The following is a 21,254-nucleotide window of genomic DNA, read 5'->3' on the forward strand; positions in this document are numbered from 1 at the left end:
AAACTATCAATACGTCAATACGAACGAGAACAGGAAAAAGGAAATTGAAATACAAATGAAGGAAAAAGTGGTCCAAGGTTGATAAGAAAAATTCGCAAAACTCGTACCGTCTCGTTTAATCGGAAGCTTTCCTATTCGGAATTTACCGCTTAAAACTTAAACCTTGGGATGGTCAGAGACGATAACAAAAGTCGAGGCAGAGAAGGAGAGCCAGCGGATCAATTACGATTCGGCTGACTATTCGAAGGGGCCTCTCGATCGAAAACTTCAAACTTTTCTCATAAGATGATCCTGCCCTGTCTGTGAGAAAAAGTAAAGTGGGTAAAGAAATAAAGAAATAAAGAAATCCAGCAGTAAAGAAATAAAGAGATTAAGAAAATCGACTGAGATTGGCGGTTGCCCTTCGTACGTTTCGTGCGATCGAAACGTGACACGCGGAAGGACGTGTGAAAGAACAATTCGCGAGTGGCGCAGGGTATCGTTGCACGATTCATTATGCGGGCAAATCTGACCTCGATCTCCGATTGTAATAATCTTCGTCGGGTGGTAGAATGTGTGCTACATGGCCCAGTTGCCAACGGGCCGGCCCTGAATGTCGACGACGCTGTCTTATACCGATCGGTGCAGCAGAAAATAATGATCCTCCAGCTTAAAAGCCGCAGGAAACTATATGTGAACATAGCACGAAACGTTTTGGCAAGACACCGTGTCAAGCGTCCAACGTGCGTTTCCTCTTTTCTCTGTGGCTTCGTTGTCTTCTGTCAGTGATTTTAATGGCCACTGAACGATTCCAAGGAATTGCGTTCGCCTCTTGTGCACCCTCTTGCACGATTGAATCGATTCTAAGATTCTTAGTGAAATTATATATCACGGGTAGACTGCAGATTTTTATGCATTTGCGTAGAATTAAAAGCACAAAAATGCGTAGAATGTACGTAATATGTAGAAATACACAAAATACCCAAAATATTAGAGCTATGAACAAAAATCCAATGTCCAATAAATTAGATAGAAAAATTCGTGACTCGAACCGAAAATTAATAATGTGAGTGGCGAAATTGATTATCATCTAATAGTATAATGTAATTTTATATAATGTGATTTTAGATTGGCATTGGAAGTTTTAAATCACTTCTGATATTACTAATACGGAAAGTGCAAATTATTAGGGTGGACAGTATTACATAGAAGCGTTGGGTGGTTTCAGGTAGTTACAGCAACAAGCACTTGTCTCGTGTTTCTGGAATTCGAACAATCGAGCGCTGAATACGCAAGCTAAAATGACACTTCCACGGGACACATATGACGCCTTGATTTAGTAATGATTGCGCTGTAGCTGCTTTACGCGTTGCAATTTGCGCGACAATTAGCTATGTAAAAAGCCTTTGAAAGCTAAGTATGTAATTGCTGTTACTTGGTTTTGAGTGCATTTTTAAAGATAAGAATGTTTAATTAGTTCTAATTTCGTAAGTAGTGAACTTATTTCTTAATTCTTCGTCCTATATTTTTCACGATCTTTTCATCACGTGATGTATCATATAATGTAAATGTTCCATCCCGTTTTATTTAGATTTTATAATAATGATGATTAAATATCGAATGTAGAGTGTTTATTATCGGTTAATTCCGTATTTAATTATATATTTTAAAAATTAGTAATTTTCATCGATAAGTACTAATTTAATAGTAAATAGAATTAAAAGTATAAAATATCGACGCGAGATTGCTGAACGTTAAACCTTCCTCCTACAAAGATAATTATTTTAATTAATTTCACTGCATTTAATTAAGTCGAGGGTGCACTAGAGGTTCCATTCGAGAAGCGCACTTTTTTTCCCGGAAAAAATTGGCAAGCTAAGACACTTGTATTTCCCCGGCATTCAACCACCTGTGCTTTTAATCATCCAAAGAAGAGAGGAAGATACACGTAAAATTGATCTCCATAATTCCATCATCAAAGTATTCGCTTGCGAAACAAGACTTAAATAAACAATCTAATTTTACGCGTTACTTTACGCAAATACGTAGATCCAAGATGTGACTAAAATTTCAACAAAGTTAGCAAATAAACCGAATAATTTTTCAAGAATAATACGAGTAAGGAAGCTATCTTATTACGAATACTATACTTTCGTAGATTCTAAAATCATTCTAGGACTGCTTACAGAGAGTAGATTCTATTGGTAAATGACTCAGGACGTAGATCCTTTTCTTAAATTAATTCAAGATACAAGAACCACCCTTAAATCGTTAGAAACTCGAGGACTGTACTTTTATATTAATTTAAAATTATAGACTGTCTTTGGATCGTCTATAAATAAATCACAATCTTAACTCAAGGCATAAAATCAAGATTCTAAACTATTCAAAATCCTCGAATCATCCTTACCATGAAAAATGGTACCGTCGAGGAATCTACTTTTATCCTAATCCAAAATTGTAAAGCTATCTTTGAATAAATCACACTCTTAAGTCCTCTTCCAGGCGTAAAATCAATCCTAAATTATTCAAGATCCTAAGATCACCTTTGAGCCACCATGAAGTCGAATCTTCTTAATCTTGGCTTAATCAAAAGTTGTGTAACAATGTTTGGATCGTGTAAACTATTATGGAATGGTAAGTTCCAATCTCAGGACGTTGTTAAGGTGTAGAAACAACTCCCAAACTTTTCGAGATTCTTCAACTACCTTTGAATGTTTCGTGAAGTGTCGAGATAGCGAAACCTCGAATGCAGACGAAAAATAAATATAGTACTTGTACCATTGAACTAATATTGTTATTAACATTTTATAAGCGACAAACTAGAAATTCCTATCTTTGTATGTAGACACAAAGTAACAGACTGCTTCGTTTGATGCTTGTGAAACGACGTAACCGGTGATCGTGTGAAATTAACGTTTCAATCGAATAAAGGGAAACAAGGGGAAGCGCGAGACTTACTCTGCGAAATTTAATTAGTCGTTGCAAAGAAAAAGAATTCGGCGCGTTGAATTCCGTCAGACAATGAAGCGACTCGGTGGTAATTTTTACAAGCACCTTTCGTACATCAGTCTGTGGCAAGGAAGGTCACAGTGCGCTCCAAGTACGCTCCTACGGACACACCCCGTGTTAACACTTAACTACGTGACCTAGTGTCCTCGACGTTGCACAACGAAGGCAATGCGAGAAAAAGAGAATGTCTGTGGAATTAAATAGGACAAACAGAGGCGTGGGTGTGACATTTTTAGCGCGATCGAACGTATTTTTATCTGTTCAACGCATTGCGTTTTCTATTAGTTTGTTCTGTATGAAATGTTCGTTTGAAGGTCTCAGATTTTTCATTGGATTATATGAAAAAGACTACTATTGATTTCGAGTGTCATTAACGTGAGATTGAATGTCAATTAAAGCTCTTTTATTCCTCGTGTTTTTTGTTTGAAATAGGGCTGGATGTTTTTCGATATTGTTGTTGTAACGGCGCAATAAATTCGTAAGAAATTCGAGTCAGTCTCTACAACTAGTCTAAAGGCAAACATAATTTTAATGACAATACTTTGATTATCTAAAATATAGTTTCAATAATAATATTTATATTAATACACGGCTCATTGCTTTTTTTTCTCCTCTGAAATCGTTCATTCGAAACGTGCTAATTAAAAAATACAATAGCAGCTAAGTAAGCTAAGTATGATAATTGAATCGGCGCAGTGTATGCGTCACTAGTAGCTAACGTGTAATTAAACGTACTCTGAAGAAAACCAGAATCGTGTTTCGTTTAACCGAAGGAAACGAACATTTCATATGCTACAACCTAATGCATTGCAAATTAACACTAGAACTAACAGCAATGCTATAAAATTAACAGTGTTACTAATAGTACTAAAAGCAAGTAAAACAAAAGATAAAAATCATCGAAATTCACAAAAGTGCGTTATTCTAAATTTATAGAATAATTATGAAAAATTATTGGTATCGTTTAGTTTGATCACTCTGATATTTCTAATGTTAAACGGATATATTTCCAAGTCCGATTTAAACCACCTGATACAGTACCAAACTTCATAATGAGTTATTTAAGCGTTAATTTGCCAACTATTCCATAACAGGGTACGAAAAAAATATACAGCGGTAAATGCAACAACGTGAATACAAATTGGACATGAAATTTATGGAGGTTTCCGTGAAGCAAGTGATTCAAAGTGGAAAATGAGAAACGGCGAAGGGAGAGAAGGGTAAAAGAGAGAGGGGGCGGGGGAAAAAAAATTGGAACTTACAGCGTGTGACGAGCCTGTTGTTGGTCTGGCTTGGGGGCGGAATTGCAGGCTGCGGAGGTGGCTGCGAGCTCAAATCCTCGAAATTTATAATTTGCAAGCAGATGTCGTCCACCTCGCTCCTTATTAGCGCTATCACCTCGCTGCACAGAAATTTGGTGCCTGTGACAAACAAAGATTAATCCGATTAGCTCGCGCCCACGTAATACGTCTATCTTTGAAACAAACGATCTTTCAAGTTTTCTCGTTCCTACGTACAAAAACTCGTTACCAGATTGCGTATTTTTATGCAATAGCATATTTGCATTACCACAATTAAACAAATAGCATCTGTACGTGTAAAAATTTATTTTACTCGTTAAAACCTACAGCAAATACTTCAGCTTGAATATCTTTTATATTTTTGCATATTATGTACAATTTTGTACATGTTTGTACCTTTAAATCTCCCATAAACTCATAAAGATCCGTAATCTACCCATTGCTATAAACTTTCGTTGTAATAACAAGAGAGATCAGTAGTAAATGAAACGTTGAATTATTGAGGAACTAAAACAACAATTGCCCTATATTCTGTGATACCGCAATTCTCGTTTTAATACCAAGCATGCATCTTGCGACGATAGTCCATTAGAAGCAGAAACATCGCGGGATAACTGCCGGAACAACAAGTATTGATTTCCAGCAACAATTTTTTGAAATGCTTCTTTATCGGTCACGTTAAATGGGAACATGGGTGTCTGGCGCGATAAATATCCACGTTTGACGTTTCGGCGAACGTCTATTAGAATCCAAGTCCGTTAAACGTCTCGTGTGTTGTTTGAAGTTAGTCATAGGATCCCACGAAGCAACCAGCGGGCAATAAAAGCTTGTATCTTCGAATAAATCGCGTCTGGATTCTATCCAAATACAGTGGCTCACAAAAGTATTCCTACACTTACCATAGGGATTTTTATATGCACACGTATATACCAATTTTTATTATGCGATGATCATGTTGAAAACACGTGAACTCAATATGAAAATATATGTACAAAGAAGTTGCAAGATATTACCGCATACCTATATTTAGTAAAAAATTTAGTGCGAATACATAGTCGCCTTAAACGTATAATGATAATTATTAAAGACGGTTCTAACGAATGCTAAGACTTACTAATATCGTAGATGAGTGGCTATTTTGAAATTGGTAGATTGTTTAAATGTTTTAAATATTTTCCGACAGGAAAAGATGTCGATACTGAGAATCAAACTATAGAATCAATAAAGGAATGCATATTTTATGCACATAATGAGACACGACTGTCCTGTCCTGATTATATTGGTCAAATTGAAACCAATCTAAAGGTGCACATACGTACAAGCTACGAGAACACTGTATTATGGAAAATAGCTATAAACTGATCATTATGATTAAATATTTTTGCGATCTCTGTGAAATATACATATATTTGTACTTGTATCTTGTAACTTCCGTGTACGTTTTTAGGATCGTTAAAAATTTCACGTATAATTACGATAGTTGTCATTGCAATATGTAAATATCGTTATAATACTAATGAGATCTGAAAATGTTTCATATAACACACGTGATATATTCGTAAAAGATATCGATTGCAGAAATAGTGCAGGAAGTGCAGGAATACTTTTGCGGGCCACTGTATTTCTCCCAACCAACGTTACAGCTTAACATAGTCGTAATTCGAAAATTCTTTTGCAGAAGCCACGTAACATTGTAAAAGTGGGGTAACGCGATTGCACCACTTTGTTAATGTTCCATTCGGATTCGTGACGACTCGAGGAATTATCGCGCCACGTGTCACGTGCGGATAACATAACTCGGAGAAGCAGCACTGTGCAAAGAGACTTCTGAATCAACGTGAAACACGGCGAATGTTGGACGAGTGTTCGTTCAGGGACATGAATGAAACTTGTAATGGAGTACTTGGCTACAGTGATCGTCAGTAACTAGAAACGAATGCTGGGAATGAAGTACATGATGATAAAGGCAATACATGTAACTAATATCTCGAAACAAAAAGAAATTCCTTTTTGTCTGTTAGTCCAGAAATTTGTTGGAGAGACATTTGCTCACAAATACTCGAACATTTGTAGAACCCTTTTGTGAATATATTATGAAATCTGAACCTATTACAAAATTTTAGTGGAACTGTAACAAGGATGACACTAGTAGTAATAATGATTATAATAACCAGAGAAACGATAAAGAGGAAAATAATTTAAGATAAATAAAAGACAGGGAGGCTGCGGATTTGTATGCGTTTATATGAAATTTGGAAATGCAAGAACGCACAGAATGCATATGACATATAAAAATATTTGCAAAATATCCAAAGTAGGACGCTTGTTATAATTTTTGATACATCAAATGAATCTCCATCTCGGATGAATTTACTTTCGTAGTCGTGTCCATAAAGATAAAAATTTGCATAGAAATCCACAGTCTAGTTATAAATTACAATAATATTTCATAAATTATTGAATAAAAACGTACGTTGATTAAACAGAGTTAACAGTAGCGTGGGTATGAGCGGTAAAAGGATAACGACGAAAGTATTACGCAGTTAATAAGCGCTACGCGGAGTGATACATCTTAACGCCACGATTTTCGACAACGGAATAACCTCCCACGCATTTGATTCGCGTCGCAAACTATTATAATTTGGTGGGGATGCAAACGTGCTCAAATAGGACTCGGCTGATTTCCTGGAAAACCAAATTGTCCTTCGAGAATGTTTTAAGCAATAAGGATATCGTATATCATATACATTTCACAGTGGTTCACGAAAATATTCGCACGTTTGTAGAAACACTTTACGAATATCTTATGTACATTATACGAAATATTTCGAAATTTCATTAATACCGTATATAAGATTCGATTATCATGATTGTAGTGATGCTTGAAACTAATTTGAAAATGTACACAGAAGATGCAAGGTATTCAGTGCAAGTATACATATATTTCGCAAAGTATTTTATCTGTCAATATAAATAGGATACTAATAATAGTACGCTAATTTCTTATTAAATACATGCTGTATTCCATGAGTCACTGTACCTCACAAAACCAAAATCCAAATCCAAAAACGCAATCCGCACGAGATTTCCAATCTAAGCACCAAACTATCGGTTGAAACGCGAATCACGGTCGGTTTCCAATCACGAGAACGAGTATCCTATATCGAACGAGTGTAAAAAGCTTCTTCGCGGCATTTGTGGCCAGCGTCAAGGTCACGGAAGCCCGTAACCACGAGAACACGATTAACTACGACTACGACGAGCGACTTGGTGGCTTTTGTCGCGAGCTCTGCGAGCGCAACTAATTAGGCAGCGTGTGTTTACGAGTCAAGGTACGTTGGACTCGGTCCAAAAGGGCTCGACAAAAGGAAAGTGTGTCCCGTGTGTCGACCAGAAGAGCGTGGCCAGGCATTCGGATTGCCGATTCGGACAGGCCTGCTTGCGCAACCGGCCGGTGTGCCGAGATGGAAAACACACACCCTGGCACGCCGTGAGCGTAATCGGTCGGATAAGCGTGCCAAGAGTGCCACAGGCCACCTGGATCCTCGTCGTTGAACGTCATCGATGTGGAACGTCAACGATGATGAGTCTAGTACCGTGAGGATTCGCCATTGCGAAATCGTGATCGGCCACTTGCTCGAGAACGACATGAATTATGGATGGAGCTTCAACTTGTTTGATTCTAGACGCTTCTTCGACCATCGATGAAAAACTAAATAGAGAAAGATCGTTCGAAATAGAGTTGATACTTTTTTAAATGGGTAAAAATGAAGTTTAAGAATTGGTTGGATATTTCGAAATTCTGTGGGTGAAGCGTCTCTTCGATCTTTATGAATATATCGAACCAACCTTTATGAATATATCAGTATACTAATGGGTGAATAAAGGAATATTTCTTCAAGCGAATAAAGAAGCAGCAAGGAGAATGTTTAAGAGTTGGCTGGATTCTTAGAAATTGTGAATGTTGTATCTCTTCGGCTATTGATGGGTGAATGGAAATAGACTTGTTTACGTTTAAAAGGGTGAAAGTAGAATGTTCAAAATCTAAGGGATGATTGGATTTAAAAAAAAAAATTATGGATACGGCGTCTTTTCGACCACCGACGAATGAATAGAGAAAGATTATTTTAAGTAGGACAGATTGAGAGTAGAATGTTTAAGAGTTGGTTGCGCTTTTAGGCAGTTTTTAGATGGTTGCAAAGGGCGGAGAAATAATGGTTTGGCTGTGCAGCAGGCGAGGAAGTATTACATAATCCCTTGTGAGGCGGTGACTGGAAGACTCGATAACCGGTTGCAATGTTGGAACAGTATCAATGGAACTGTTTGATCTTTTCATTAAATCTTTCGTAGGGGTATACCTATGTACTCGGAACTTATAGCATTGCTTTAAGACGTCTATTTATATTTTATCAATTATGGTCATGGCCTTCACAAAACATACGACGATACATTTTTTAATTTCTTTCAAATTTTAGCAAAATAAACGTGATAATCGTCTGCCACTTAACGTTAATGAAACTTTAATAAGTTTTATACAAACTAGAAATTATATATCCACAATTTCATACTCAAAAAATGATATATATGCAATGATTTTCTACATTAAGTACTCAAATATCGTCATGTGTCACTGTATGTATTCCAGCCGATTACACGGCTAATCCAGCAGGATAATACATTCAGGATGTTTAACGAGAGAGAAAATAGAATACGTTTAATGACAGGTGGAAGATGATAAAATTCAGCGATCAATTAGAGAGACATTCTCGGTTCGGCCAAACCGCTCCTCGTGTCTAGATAGCAGCTAATATGTGCAATACGTGTGGTTTCTTCGGCAACGTCACAGCAAGCTGTCCTATCGATCCATTGCTGGCTTTCTTTCTCTGTTACACTTTTCCTCTCGCTTCCCCTTTGTCCCTGTGGAATTACGCACGCAGACGGGTCACGCACAGCTGGCTTGTCAGATCCAACTGAAATGCGAGCATGCGAGGAAGAAACACTGTGTAAAACAGCCCTCGGCGGGCCAGGTTGCGCCTTTCACATTTTCTCGCTCCATTTTTCATGCGGCTTGCGTTACTGACTGCCGCCTGTTAAACTTTCACGTCGTCAGAAATTCACCCTGAAAAGGAACAACCCTCCAAATCTCCTGACACTTTGCTCTCTTTTTTGTAGCTTAATTAAGCACGTTTGAATGAAGAGCGAGAGATAATGTGTGGAAGTTGAATCAATGCAACCTTTTTGGAAGAATTTCACTAAAGCGACTTAAATGTTGTTTTGTTAAGGTGAAAGAGATGTACTAAAATAATAGATGCTTCATAGGAGTTCGTTATATGTATTAGGTGCAAAAAATATTCCATCACTTGGAGAAAACATAATAGTTCACGATGATGCTGGAAATTATTCCATTCTCAAATTATGTCATTAATTCTATTTAATTTCGTAATTAATTATGCAAATTGAAATTGGAATACCGAATAGTTGAAGCCGATCGTATAAATATAGAAATTTCTATTAATTATTTAGGCCCTGCACAGGACACATAACAATTCTGAACTAATGATTGAATATAACAATTCCAAACTATAGCGTAAGTATTCGAGAACAGAGCCTTGATTCGGTGATTAAGATTCAAATCCCCTAATTAACTAGATTTTCGTATTTGATCGAAAGACAGAATTTGGAGATTTTTAACTTTCATTAAGTTCTCAATGCAATCACAAACAGAAAAGTCGTTGTTCATTCAACCTTGAATTGATAACTATCAACTGGTTGAAGAATACACCTCGTTAAGCTATAAACAGACGAAGGGACGAACTTCTTTATGACAACTTTAATTATAATGAACGAAGTACGCTTACACGAGGTGACGAGGTGACGAGGATACTTGCTTTGTTCCGAGTTCATTACTTTTTGCTTGCTCAAGCTCCAGGTCGCTTCAAAGCAGGAGCAAAAAAAGGAGGAAACGACTCACTGAATGTTAAACAAATTCTACTATTAAATTCAACATCATCCGTAGAAGCTCTCACAAAAAGAAAGAAGGAAACAATATAAGAAACCGAAAAAGATAGTAAGGAACCATAAGAGTAGCTCTGTTTGTTCGCCTTCTTGATTCCAGAAATTGAACCTGAAAAGAAGTCGAAAGGGGAACAAGTAACCAGTGAAAATTCCAGTGGTACTCCGACTTAATTGAAACGTCAGTCTGTGTAAACGAGAGAGAGTGAGAGAATGAGAGAGAGAGGAGAGAGAGAGAGAGATGGTTGGGAGAAAAGGCTTCGTTTGACGGCGTGAAACGTTCGTTTTCACGGCTTACCGTGAAACGAACGCTCCTCCTCGTCACTTCTCTCCGCGTCGAGTCCGCGCATAGGAAGTCGCGGAATAAATGGCGGCGTGCCAACGATTTTTCTTCATGAAAATTCAAGATGCGGTTTAAAGGATCACGTGCCGTTAGGCGACCAATGCTAAGAACACTTGCTTTGTTTCGGTCGAGTAGTCCGGGGGTCTCGTTAGGTCCTCGTGGTTCCACGGCTTTTAAACCAACGACGAGACGGAGAAGAACGCTGTGGATGAGTCGAGACCTGTTTCTACGAAAGCAGGAGTAAAAAGAAATGGCAAAAAAATAGAGAGAAAGGCAAAGATAGAGCTGAGAAATGAGAAAGGGATGCGCAAGCAACAAGGGTGAACGCACGCTGCATTCATTCAGCGCAACGTCCTTGTCGAGAGAATGAGGCAAAGCATAAGAGAGACACAGACGATGCTCTTTCAGTGGAGCCTGCATCGTCTTCCCTTGGAAAAAAGTACCAATAATCCCTCCGCTGGATAAAACACTTGGTCGATCGATTTTTTTAAAAGCTCCTGGCTTTCGATAAACCCTCGGTTTTATAGAAATGGTTATTATTACGGGGAGACACTGGAAGGCTCTTTAAATTTCTATTTTACCTTGGAATGACCGGGAGAAATATTAACACTGAATCTACTGGTCTGTAATACGTACTTAAATTTTCTATATATGTATATGTGAGTCAATTCAAATGATATTAATGAAAATAAATTTGTCTATATAACCTTATCTAGAATTAGGTAAAAATCAATATTAACTTTGACAGAAATCAACTGTATGTTTTAAGTAACTGTTGAAAAAGAAAGTCTGAAATCCGTCATTGTCACGGGCTCGCTAGTTCTACCGTAGAATTTTAAAGTGACGAAGTTAGTAATAAATTCGCATATCGAAGCTTTATGATGAACAGTAGCGTAACGGTGGCTGAGTGTGTAACTGTTTTGTGATGACTGCGCCCCAAAGAGTGAAAGAGTCCGATGGTCTGTGTCTATTTCAAGACCAGCGGACATTAATAAACTCGTATTGATACTTCTAATGTCCTCACGATACACACGTTTAGAATCCTGTGGCGCTTCATCAAAGGAGGCACATGAAAAATAAAGTTACTGCGTAGAAAATTCTAATTTAAACACTACTTGTCAACTTTGTCAACTGTACGACAAGACGAGATAAAAAAATAAAAGGTACAAGAGATGGAATTTTGTTCGTGGACATCGAGGAGGAAGATAAGCCGACATCTCGGATCACGAATCTTCTTGCTGCGCGATTTGTTCGACAAAATCGCGATACTCGACGGAATCTCGAAGGTCGTTCCGTCTTTATACATATTTTTAGACCACGCGACAACAGCAGAAGCTGCTGTCCACGTTACACGAGGAAAAAAACGAATCCGACGAACCGAAAGAAATTCTTCGATCCTCGGGACGACGAGAAAGTATACGTTTGAAATTGGAACGTGTAAATTAACTTGAACATTTTGTAACAACATAGAACAAAACATAATTTGGTTGGAGGATGAGGCAAATTTGTGGGGACTTGGATGGAAAGAAAAAATGAAACAGCCATCGATAATACATGGCGGGAGGTAGTGAAGAAATAGCCAAATGAATTTCTAAAATTGCTTCAACGTACTACCGTGCGGTCACTATAAATAAGCATCCCCTTCGGGGTGCGCCCAGCGTCCAGAAATACATCCAGTCCACTCTAATTCGGCTAATTTACACATGGCCCTTCCTGATCCAACTACTGCATGCTTGCACGATGACCTTGTGCACCATCCACCAAATTGATAATTGACGATATCGTATAGTAATACTTCCACTTGATAGTGACAGTTCATGGAAAATGTTCAGGATCATCGCTTGCTTGAATTTTGGGTATGTCGTTCGGAATGTTGAAGTACGATATATCGTTAGTGTGAAAAAGTATGATATATCGTTATACGCATTTGTAGACTGTGTTTAAAAGTATACAGAATATATATGATATACAAAACTATATAAAATATCCACAGTAAATTAGTTGGTCTCGTGCCTAATAGGAAAAATAAATCTCTTATTCAGATCCGATCTTTTTCCATTCACAAAAATATCAATTTGTATAAATAGCCGCAGTCTAACGATAATATACTCATAAATTCTTCGGATATCTCCTATGTTTAATGAAACTTTGATATCTCGAGTAGACTGCAAATTTTGACCTGCACACAACTGTTTCTCTAATTTAAATGCTTCAATTAATTCTAGCACTGTTAGTCATACCATTCACTCCGATAGCATTACCGACAAGTCTAATGCCAACCATTGGTAACCCCTTCAACATGATGTAACCATTAAAAACTGAACTTGTAATTATTTATAATTGAATCTGTAACTACCTGTATTTATGCCCATTTAAATAGTACAATTTCAAAAAATGCTCCATATTTCCACGATTCCCTCGTTGACTGGGTCCAAGGTTCTTCCAAGTCCACGCCTCATCTAAAACCGTGATAGGCTCCAAATTGATAAGATCGATAAGAAAAATATCAATGTATCGAACTACCTACTAAATACTCCAGGCTCTGGCTATCAATTAAAACGATTGATGTATGTAATAACGTAAGACCGAAACACACTAGTTTATGAAATTATCGCACGATGAGGTCCTGGATGTCTAGTAAAACGATTGGTGGATAGTGAGGAGGTCATGATACCGCAGTGGAACGAATAGCCGAGTGGTTAATGGGTTAACGGCTCCCTCCAATTGGTCGATGACGCTGTGCCCTCGTGACGTCACCGAGTGCAATGCCCCTGTGACGTGGCAACGTGTGCTGCAGGCCAAGCAATGCACAGAAATAGCATGCGCTTTCTCTCTCTCCTTCTTCCTCGTTTATTTCTCTGTTTCCTTCTTCTACCCTCTTGGTGAGGTCCGCTCCCTTTCCGAAGTGTGCTTTCGGGCTTACGAATCGCGAAACCCCGTCGTCCGATATACTTGCCAAAAACGGCCACGTGACCAGCCCAGGAAAATGTCAAACGTCCACAAAGGAGCAACGGGAAGGGAGACGTTCACCTGGTTTACTCCGGATGACCCTAATCGCGCGCGACTATAATCCGACGGAGTTGATCGGCAAGCATGAAAGACGAACAAGAATCAGCTATTTTCGCGATGTCAAGGTACAATCGGGAACGTATCTCCATCAAGGGACAGGTCCACCAAGGTTTCTTAAATAAGGCATTGCTGATCTTGAAGGATTATGTGGTCTAGTTTCGATGAAGACGCTTTATTCTTGGTTACAATGGTGTTTCTTATTTCAAGTGAAAGAAGGCGGAGAAAATGTGGATTTTTTTCATGAAACAGAGGCACACCAACAAAAGATAAATTATAGAAAATTAGTAAGATTATTTTACGACAGGAAGATTACTAAGGATCTTTTTCATGAAATAGGGCCAGCTTAACGAACGATAAATTACAGGAAGATTACTAAATCTGGTGTAAAATTCGATTTTAAGAGAAAGGAACGAAGTTGTATATTCGAAGGTCCGTAGGATCTAATTCCGATGAATGTTGGCGAATGAAAGAAAGAAGAGTAAATGTTGACTGTTTCCATGAAGCAGAAAAATCTGAACGGAAACTTATTTATAACAAGACTGTTAAGCACCCAGTCCTTGAAACACTTAGTCTACTTTAAAATTCAAGTTTATGCGAGAAACAAGAATCGAAGTAAAATTACGCGCCTCTGGGAAGTCAAGGTTGGTTACAAAATATATCAGATTCGAAGTAAAACATTCAAGGTCCTTGAAACGCGAAACATACAATCTCGAAGGGCTATCGCGTCTATCTATCGTGAAAGGTGGACGTTTGCCCGCCGATGTTTCTTATCTTCACGATTCTTCCTATCCCTTTGAATAACAGAGATTGGATTGTATCGAACGGACTGCCGTGAATTCGACCTTTCCCTTCCACGAAAGAAACCACCCTTTTGTTGCGAGAAGAACCTGACCTTTCCGTTTCTCGTTTTCTTCGAGCAGAATCTTCTTTAACCAGATAAAACTTTTTTCTGGTTAAACATCTAACCTCGCCACCATCTTCAGAAATCTTTCTAAGTCTCGTCGAAGATCGAAAAGTTGTTCGATTTGTCTTTTCCGTAAATATTCCGCCACTGTCAGATCTTTTATCGTATAAATTGTTTCCTTCCGTCGCGTCGTCGTGTTCAGCAGTTTCGAACGCGTTTCACCGGAACGTGACAATTGGCCAGGCTTCTTCGCATTATGAAATATCGTGGAAACGCTCCCCAAATAAATAACTTTAGGGATGGTTTGACGTCACTCCCTTTGTAAAAAATTCTGGGACTAACGCCATCACCAGATATGCTTATGAATATATGGAATAGTATTTTATTGTTAGACCGTGAATATTTATGTGATTATGGGAAAGTTAAAAGTGTAAAATGTATATAATATGACAAATAAAAATATATAAAGAAATATATAAAATTTATAAAATATCCAAAGCAAAGAATTAGTTATAATGCTTAGCAAGTGAAATAAGTCTCTGTTTAGGTAGACATCTACGCGTACAAAAGTGTAAATTTACATAACATGTATTTATTTATAAGTCGAAGATAATTCTAAAATATAAAACATACCAGAACAAAAATAAGACCTCAGGACGATACGATATAATGCAAGAGGACTCAAACCAAACAATATCAATAAAACTTAAACAATATCATTAAGTTAACTCATTATCAAGTACTTTTTTTATACGTAATATATCGTAACACTCACACATCCTCTTGTCCTCTATCTCCTAGTCGTTTTCACTGAGTTCAAGAAAACTACGCGGACATTCCCAGTACACATTCAGTCACGTCCACCAGTAGTTTGAGTGGTTGTGCAGTATTGTGCACTCTTCTCTCAACCGTAGTCAAAAACACATAACTCTTTTATATATTCCTAGCACTGCGGATTCAATTACTTACAATACAATACAATCGCACGATATTCCCATTCCCGTATCATTATAAAAATAATGTAACTTTTCAGCGGTTGAAACCCAATCATTGGTAAGAAACAATTATACAAAATTCATATTCTCAGGTTGTTCGAAAAATGAAGTAATTTTCTGGCACTCGAAACTCAGTCATTCGTAACGAACTACTATTAAAAGTAAAATAATCTAGCATTTGAGACTCAATTACCAGCAATAAAAACTAGCACAAAATCTTAATATCCGCGTTTTAGTAAAAACAAAATAATCCAGTAACTACACGAATAAACAAGTTCGTAATTTTTTGAAAGTAAATATTCACTTTGAAATATTTTATACGATCGACGTGGTTAACTTCGTTTATAGAATTACTAAATCGTGCGATCATCGCTATTTCACACTTTCGTGTTCACAGAAGCAAGAAAAAAAAACGAGCATCACACTATAGGAAGCGAACGACAATCGAGTTACCCGGTCAGCCGAAAATTCAGAAAACTTCTGGTAATCATAGGTGCTTCAGGTTCTCGCGATGAAAATCTACCCTCGTTCCCACAGGCTAATAGCGTTCTTAATGAGGGAACTTCGGTGCCTTGGTGCCAGAACAAGAGGGAGGGAGCGAGGAATCACGGGAGCAAGTAAAATTAACCTACAATTTCATGGGGATCCATTCTCGCTGTTCCTCCGGGCTCTCCACGTCGCAACTCATTGCTTTCTCTCGCCACTTCACGCGTATATCGTTCCAATGAAATCGGAGTTTCCACGTGTAAGACGAACAAAAGACAGAGTTTCGTTTCTCGTACAATTCTGATACTAATTCCTTCGACCAATAATATTTCCACGATTCTTCAATCGTATCCTTTATAATCATTCACGTATATTAATTTAATAATGAATTGCTAGATAATAATCCACACTTGCACTCTTCTTATATGAAAAATTTCACTTTAGCTAAATGATATTTTATTTTATTATTGTGACATTCAATTGTTATTATTATACTTGATAGTATGTGACAGTTTGAACGTTTTAGACTTGGTAGAGTTATGAGACAGTGACATAGGTTCTCGAAAGTATATCGGAACGTTATTCACAGAATGAGAACACGCTCGGAGGGTACGATTTGGAAGAAACGTAAGAGAATCACGAACGATCGAGCACGAAGCTAATGTCCGCGCGCTGTCGTTACAGAGACTGCAAGCCCGTACCTTAGGTGGCCTCTTAGCGCCGCGGTTCCCCAGCGAAGCTTTCGAAATTCGGAGGACAGACTACGCCGACGGGACAGTCCAGTTCTGAGACGAGGCTTAACGCTTTGGCAAAGCCAACACGCTCGGAGTGTCACTGTCCTGAGTACGACGTCACGAATTTACTGTTGCATCACGTGTGTTTAGGTAACAAAGCAGAAGAATGTTGAACGAGAATTCGAATAAAATTTTGTCCATAGGTAATATTCTTATTACATAACCGTATTAAAAGTTACAGTAGACTCATCACACGCGATATATAATTTAATAATTATTCGTTGTAAATTATACAAATAATTATACGTGCCATAAATTATACAAATTCCATCGACTACGTATTATAATGGTTTTATATTAATGTATTTGTGATTGGTAATTTTAACAAGTTCGTAGGTCAAAGTCACCTCGCAACGAAAAGCGTTCATAATCTTAAAAAATATTTTTGAAATAACTCCAAATCTTTAAAGATTCTTCTGGTTGTCCAAGCATATTTGCATCATTTAACAGTACTCTCGTATCACTATAAAAATTTGATGCTACGAGGATGGAATGCATAAAACCTAATAAAAAAAAATAGGGATGTGTGCCAATACCTTTCGTAGCTACAGTGAAATAAAAATACCGAGAGGAAAAACGCTGAGACGAAACGAAGGCGAAACGGTTCGAAAGGAGGGTGAAAAGGAGAGAAAAGGAGAAGCGTCGGTGATGACGTCACGTTCCGACGCCGTGTGGGCCAATGGTGCAGGGAAGGGGGAGGTTGAACGCCTTTCCGTGATGTCATTGACTACGTTGTATACCTGGTGGGGACACACGAAAAGGGGGTACGAACGATGGAAGGAGGAGGGTGGGCGTTTCAGGAACAAGAGAAGGGGTGGAACACAAGCACTGCTATTCTTAGCCGCTTCAAACACCGTCCTCACGCTCTGCACGGTTGCGTAACAACGCGAGAGAGCACTCTCGAGGAGGTTCTCGCGAAATAGCCACATCTGCTGATGGGGGCCGATCAACAATGATATCGATACTCATCCAGTCGATGATTTCTTCGGAGAGAAACCACCGGCTAACAGTCTCGTGGCAATGTTTGTTGATGTTCGATCGAAAGGAGATTAAAGCTCTTTTTAATCTGAATTGTTTTCCTCGAGAATGCCAGAATGGCGAAGAAAAACATCCTAATGGAAAGCAAAAAGATAAAAATGTCAAAGGAAAGAATTTTAGTAATAAGAGATAATTCGAAGATAATGAAGAAGTAAAATGAACATATTAGGGACAGATACTGAATAAAGAAAAAAAGAATTCTATTTTATGAAAATGACACATGCACGTCAGAAAAGAATTTTGGTGGTAAAAACTAATGTCAGGGAAGAATTCTATTGTTGTAAAACGATTCAAAATCTCCAAGAAAATATTTCCATGATGAATTTGAATCTCAATCGGAACAAAGATCTTCTTCTTACAATTACGTAAAAGGTGTCCTCGAAGATCTTGGAATTTCGTGAATCTAAGGATCACAACATACCAGAAATCTTAGAATGGCTTTGAATTTCACGTAAGCTGAAGTTTAAATTTACAAACTTGTCGATATGAAAATGCGACATGATATATCGTGGACGGCTACTATATGCATTAGCGTGAGTGTAAAGTTTCCCTAGGCTGACCTTGAGTGTCCTGGCTCTACAACCTTGACGGATTCCGAGAGTATGGAAAATTAATCGATCATACGCCGACTTTGAAACTACTCTCACCGCTTGGGCTGCACGCGGGTGATTATACCTATGTTTGATTAAAGGATCCTTGATAGCTTCCTTAGCTGGTCTCGTGGAACGTGCGAGATCTTGGTCACCTAGAATTCGGTCTATAGGCTTCATCGTCCCTCAAACGCTTCCCCAATAAATTGATGAAATTTCACCCTATATTTGTATATGAATTCTCCATCTTAAAATTCAAGGAGAATTCATTCATTACATTTGAATTGTTTACTTATAAAATTCCTTCCTTCTTCAAGCGCTTTGCTAAAAAATTATATTATTTATTTGCATCGTGTTATATATATATATATATATATATATATATCTGTATTTGAATTATCTACTTCGAAAATTCGAAAACAAGAAAAATAGGAACACAAAACATCATATTAATTCAATACTATTTCTACCACGTGAAATTCCACTGTGGAGATATCTTTGGATTATTAATAGGACGATAGAACGTGTGACCCAATCTTAGATCATCTCTAACCCTTTCCGTCTGTAGGTTTAGTTAACTTACTCTGCTTGTACAACTTCCATTTCAAATTATTAACTCGCTAAGCGTTTATAACACGTATTATTAGTCTAAAGCCTTACAAGATTCAGTACGATGTCGTATCCCATCCTATGAAACCATCTAAAATTCCATGCTCTGAAATATCTTTTTGAACAACTTTTTAATCTTTTCTGAAGCTCTAGCAATCTCGCAACCTTTTCTAGGATCTAAGAAACGATTATTTTTTTCTTTTTTTTTTCTATACGAATTGTTATGTTACTGGAACCTTCTCAAAGATAAATCCCATGATAAAACTATTTTTCCAAGGGTGGAAATTGTTCCGAGTCTCAGCCTCATAATAGTATATAATGTTCCCTCGAATAGCGCTGCTCGAGAGAAGCCTACAGAATAGCAGATTATTCCTCGCCATTGGTCTGAGATGAACAATGTCCATGGGAGTAGTTGGAACCGGAAGAGACTCCGCAGAAACGTCCACAATAGTCAGATAGTCCGGAACAAATACAGACAAAGTGACAACCATTGCACGTGCTGTATTACCCCGGACTTCCTTTATATCGAAGGAAATAATAATATCTAGACATAAATATAATTTTTAAATTGTAACTTTAAATTTTTCCAGCGAAAGTGAAATCTTTATTAAATTCCTGATTCTTGAATTATTATTATTACCGAATTCTTGAAAGTACCTGAACATTGCCAAGTTTCTTAGCAATCTCGTAATACATTGAAATATCTCGATAAAGAAATTAACAGTAAACTAAGAAGAGAAGTGCTTGGAAACTCAGTTGTATTTCCGTGAAATTCGCTTTAGTCTTCGTTTAGTTTCTATTGGCATAAAACGCCATATGCAGTGCAAGAAGTCAGCGTCAATCGGTGTTGCTACTTGAAGCTTTAATTTAAGACTTCCCCGTGTCATGAAACCGCGTAATAAAGGTTTGACATTTCAGCCCCCGATCTCGATGGCCATTAATTTCCGCCACATCAATGAAAAGGAAACAGCTAAGGAACATCTTTAATCGGATCGAATGGAACTTCCTGGTCCCGTAACCTTTGACCTTTTCATTCACGCCATTCAGAATACAGCCTTCCAGCCCCCATAAAAAAGGCCACGGCGCCAATATATCTTCTTTCATCGTTTTTATTGCTTGTTATGAAGCACGTTTGCTGCTATTAGCATTACGTTGCAAAGAAAGATAAATATGCATGTAGTGATGGTATTAATAATTGAAAGTAATTTAAAATAACTTTCTAAAATTGCGAATGTGAATAAAATATTCATCGATTCACTGTTGTTGCGTGTTGTATAAGTAAGATCGTATCATTGCATCTAACAGAATGTATTAACGAATCAATACACATGTAAAGATATTTCGCAGGACAATTTACAGATAGATATAGACACAGATATAGTTGAAAATCTATTGTTTCCTCGAGAAATGACTATATTCTAACACGATCGAGAGTCTAAATACACAGCGGAAAGTACAGAGAATTGGCTCGGAACGGACAAATTCTCTCTACCAAAATGGCACGCGCAGAGTATTAATCTCAATCCCATTGAGAAATCTGTAGAGGGTTTCTAAAACAAAAGGTAAGAGACTCTTATGAGTCTCCACCGACATCGATTCTTCAATTACGAAAGAGAATTAAAAAGCAACAGGATGGAACTCGTTCCAACTATTGTCAAAATCTGGTGCAAAGTATGCCTAAACGTATTAAAAAATCCCATTGTTAAAAACATTGCGCTAAATTGAATCAACGAATGTTTCTTGTTAAAGATAAATGAAAAAGATATTCGCAATATTAAGAAATTTTTTAAGTCATCTTCGACGATACTTGATATATTAAGGAATTATTCGTGTCAGCTTTATTTGTACAAAATATTTCTGTTGCGTCTGTTTGTTGTAGTAAAACGATATATACAAAAGTTACAGTAATTAGCTGAATTATGTTCTTCGCTGCAACACAGTCAGAGAGATCTACATCTTTCTACATCATCATCGTTCACCTCATTACAGAGTCAAAGAGCGGCGGTCAATATAATCTTCCGTTGAGGTTGTGCAAACGAACGATTGATTTTCATAGCCCGCGATCGATATTTCTGACGATCTTTCATCGAGCGAAATAAGAGAGAACAATGGGTGTTCGTTT

General features: G+C 37.6%; 1 protein-coding gene across 8 annotated transcripts in view; it reads right to left on the minus strand.

Annotated features, from left to right (window-relative positions):
• The window catches only part of LOC126873370 (potassium voltage-gated channel subfamily H member 6), a 145,763-nt gene that overhangs the window by 99,864 nt on the left and 24,645 nt on the right, over positions 1–21,254 (minus strand). For all 8 annotated transcript variants that reach the window (XM_050634171.1, XM_050634167.1, XM_050634166.1 and 5 more), the window contains exon 3: positions 4,254–4,412. In XM_050634171.1, coding sequence (XP_050490128.1) covers positions 4,254–4,412 — 159 coding nt within the window. The remainder of the gene's footprint in view (positions 1–4,253; positions 4,413–21,254) is intronic.

The sequence above is a fragment of the Bombus huntii genome, chromosome 14 (assembly GCF_024542735.1).
Source record: "Bombus huntii isolate Logan2020A chromosome 14, iyBomHunt1.1, whole genome shotgun sequence".
NCBI lineage: Eukaryota > Metazoa > Arthropoda > Insecta > Hymenoptera > Apidae > Bombus > Bombus huntii.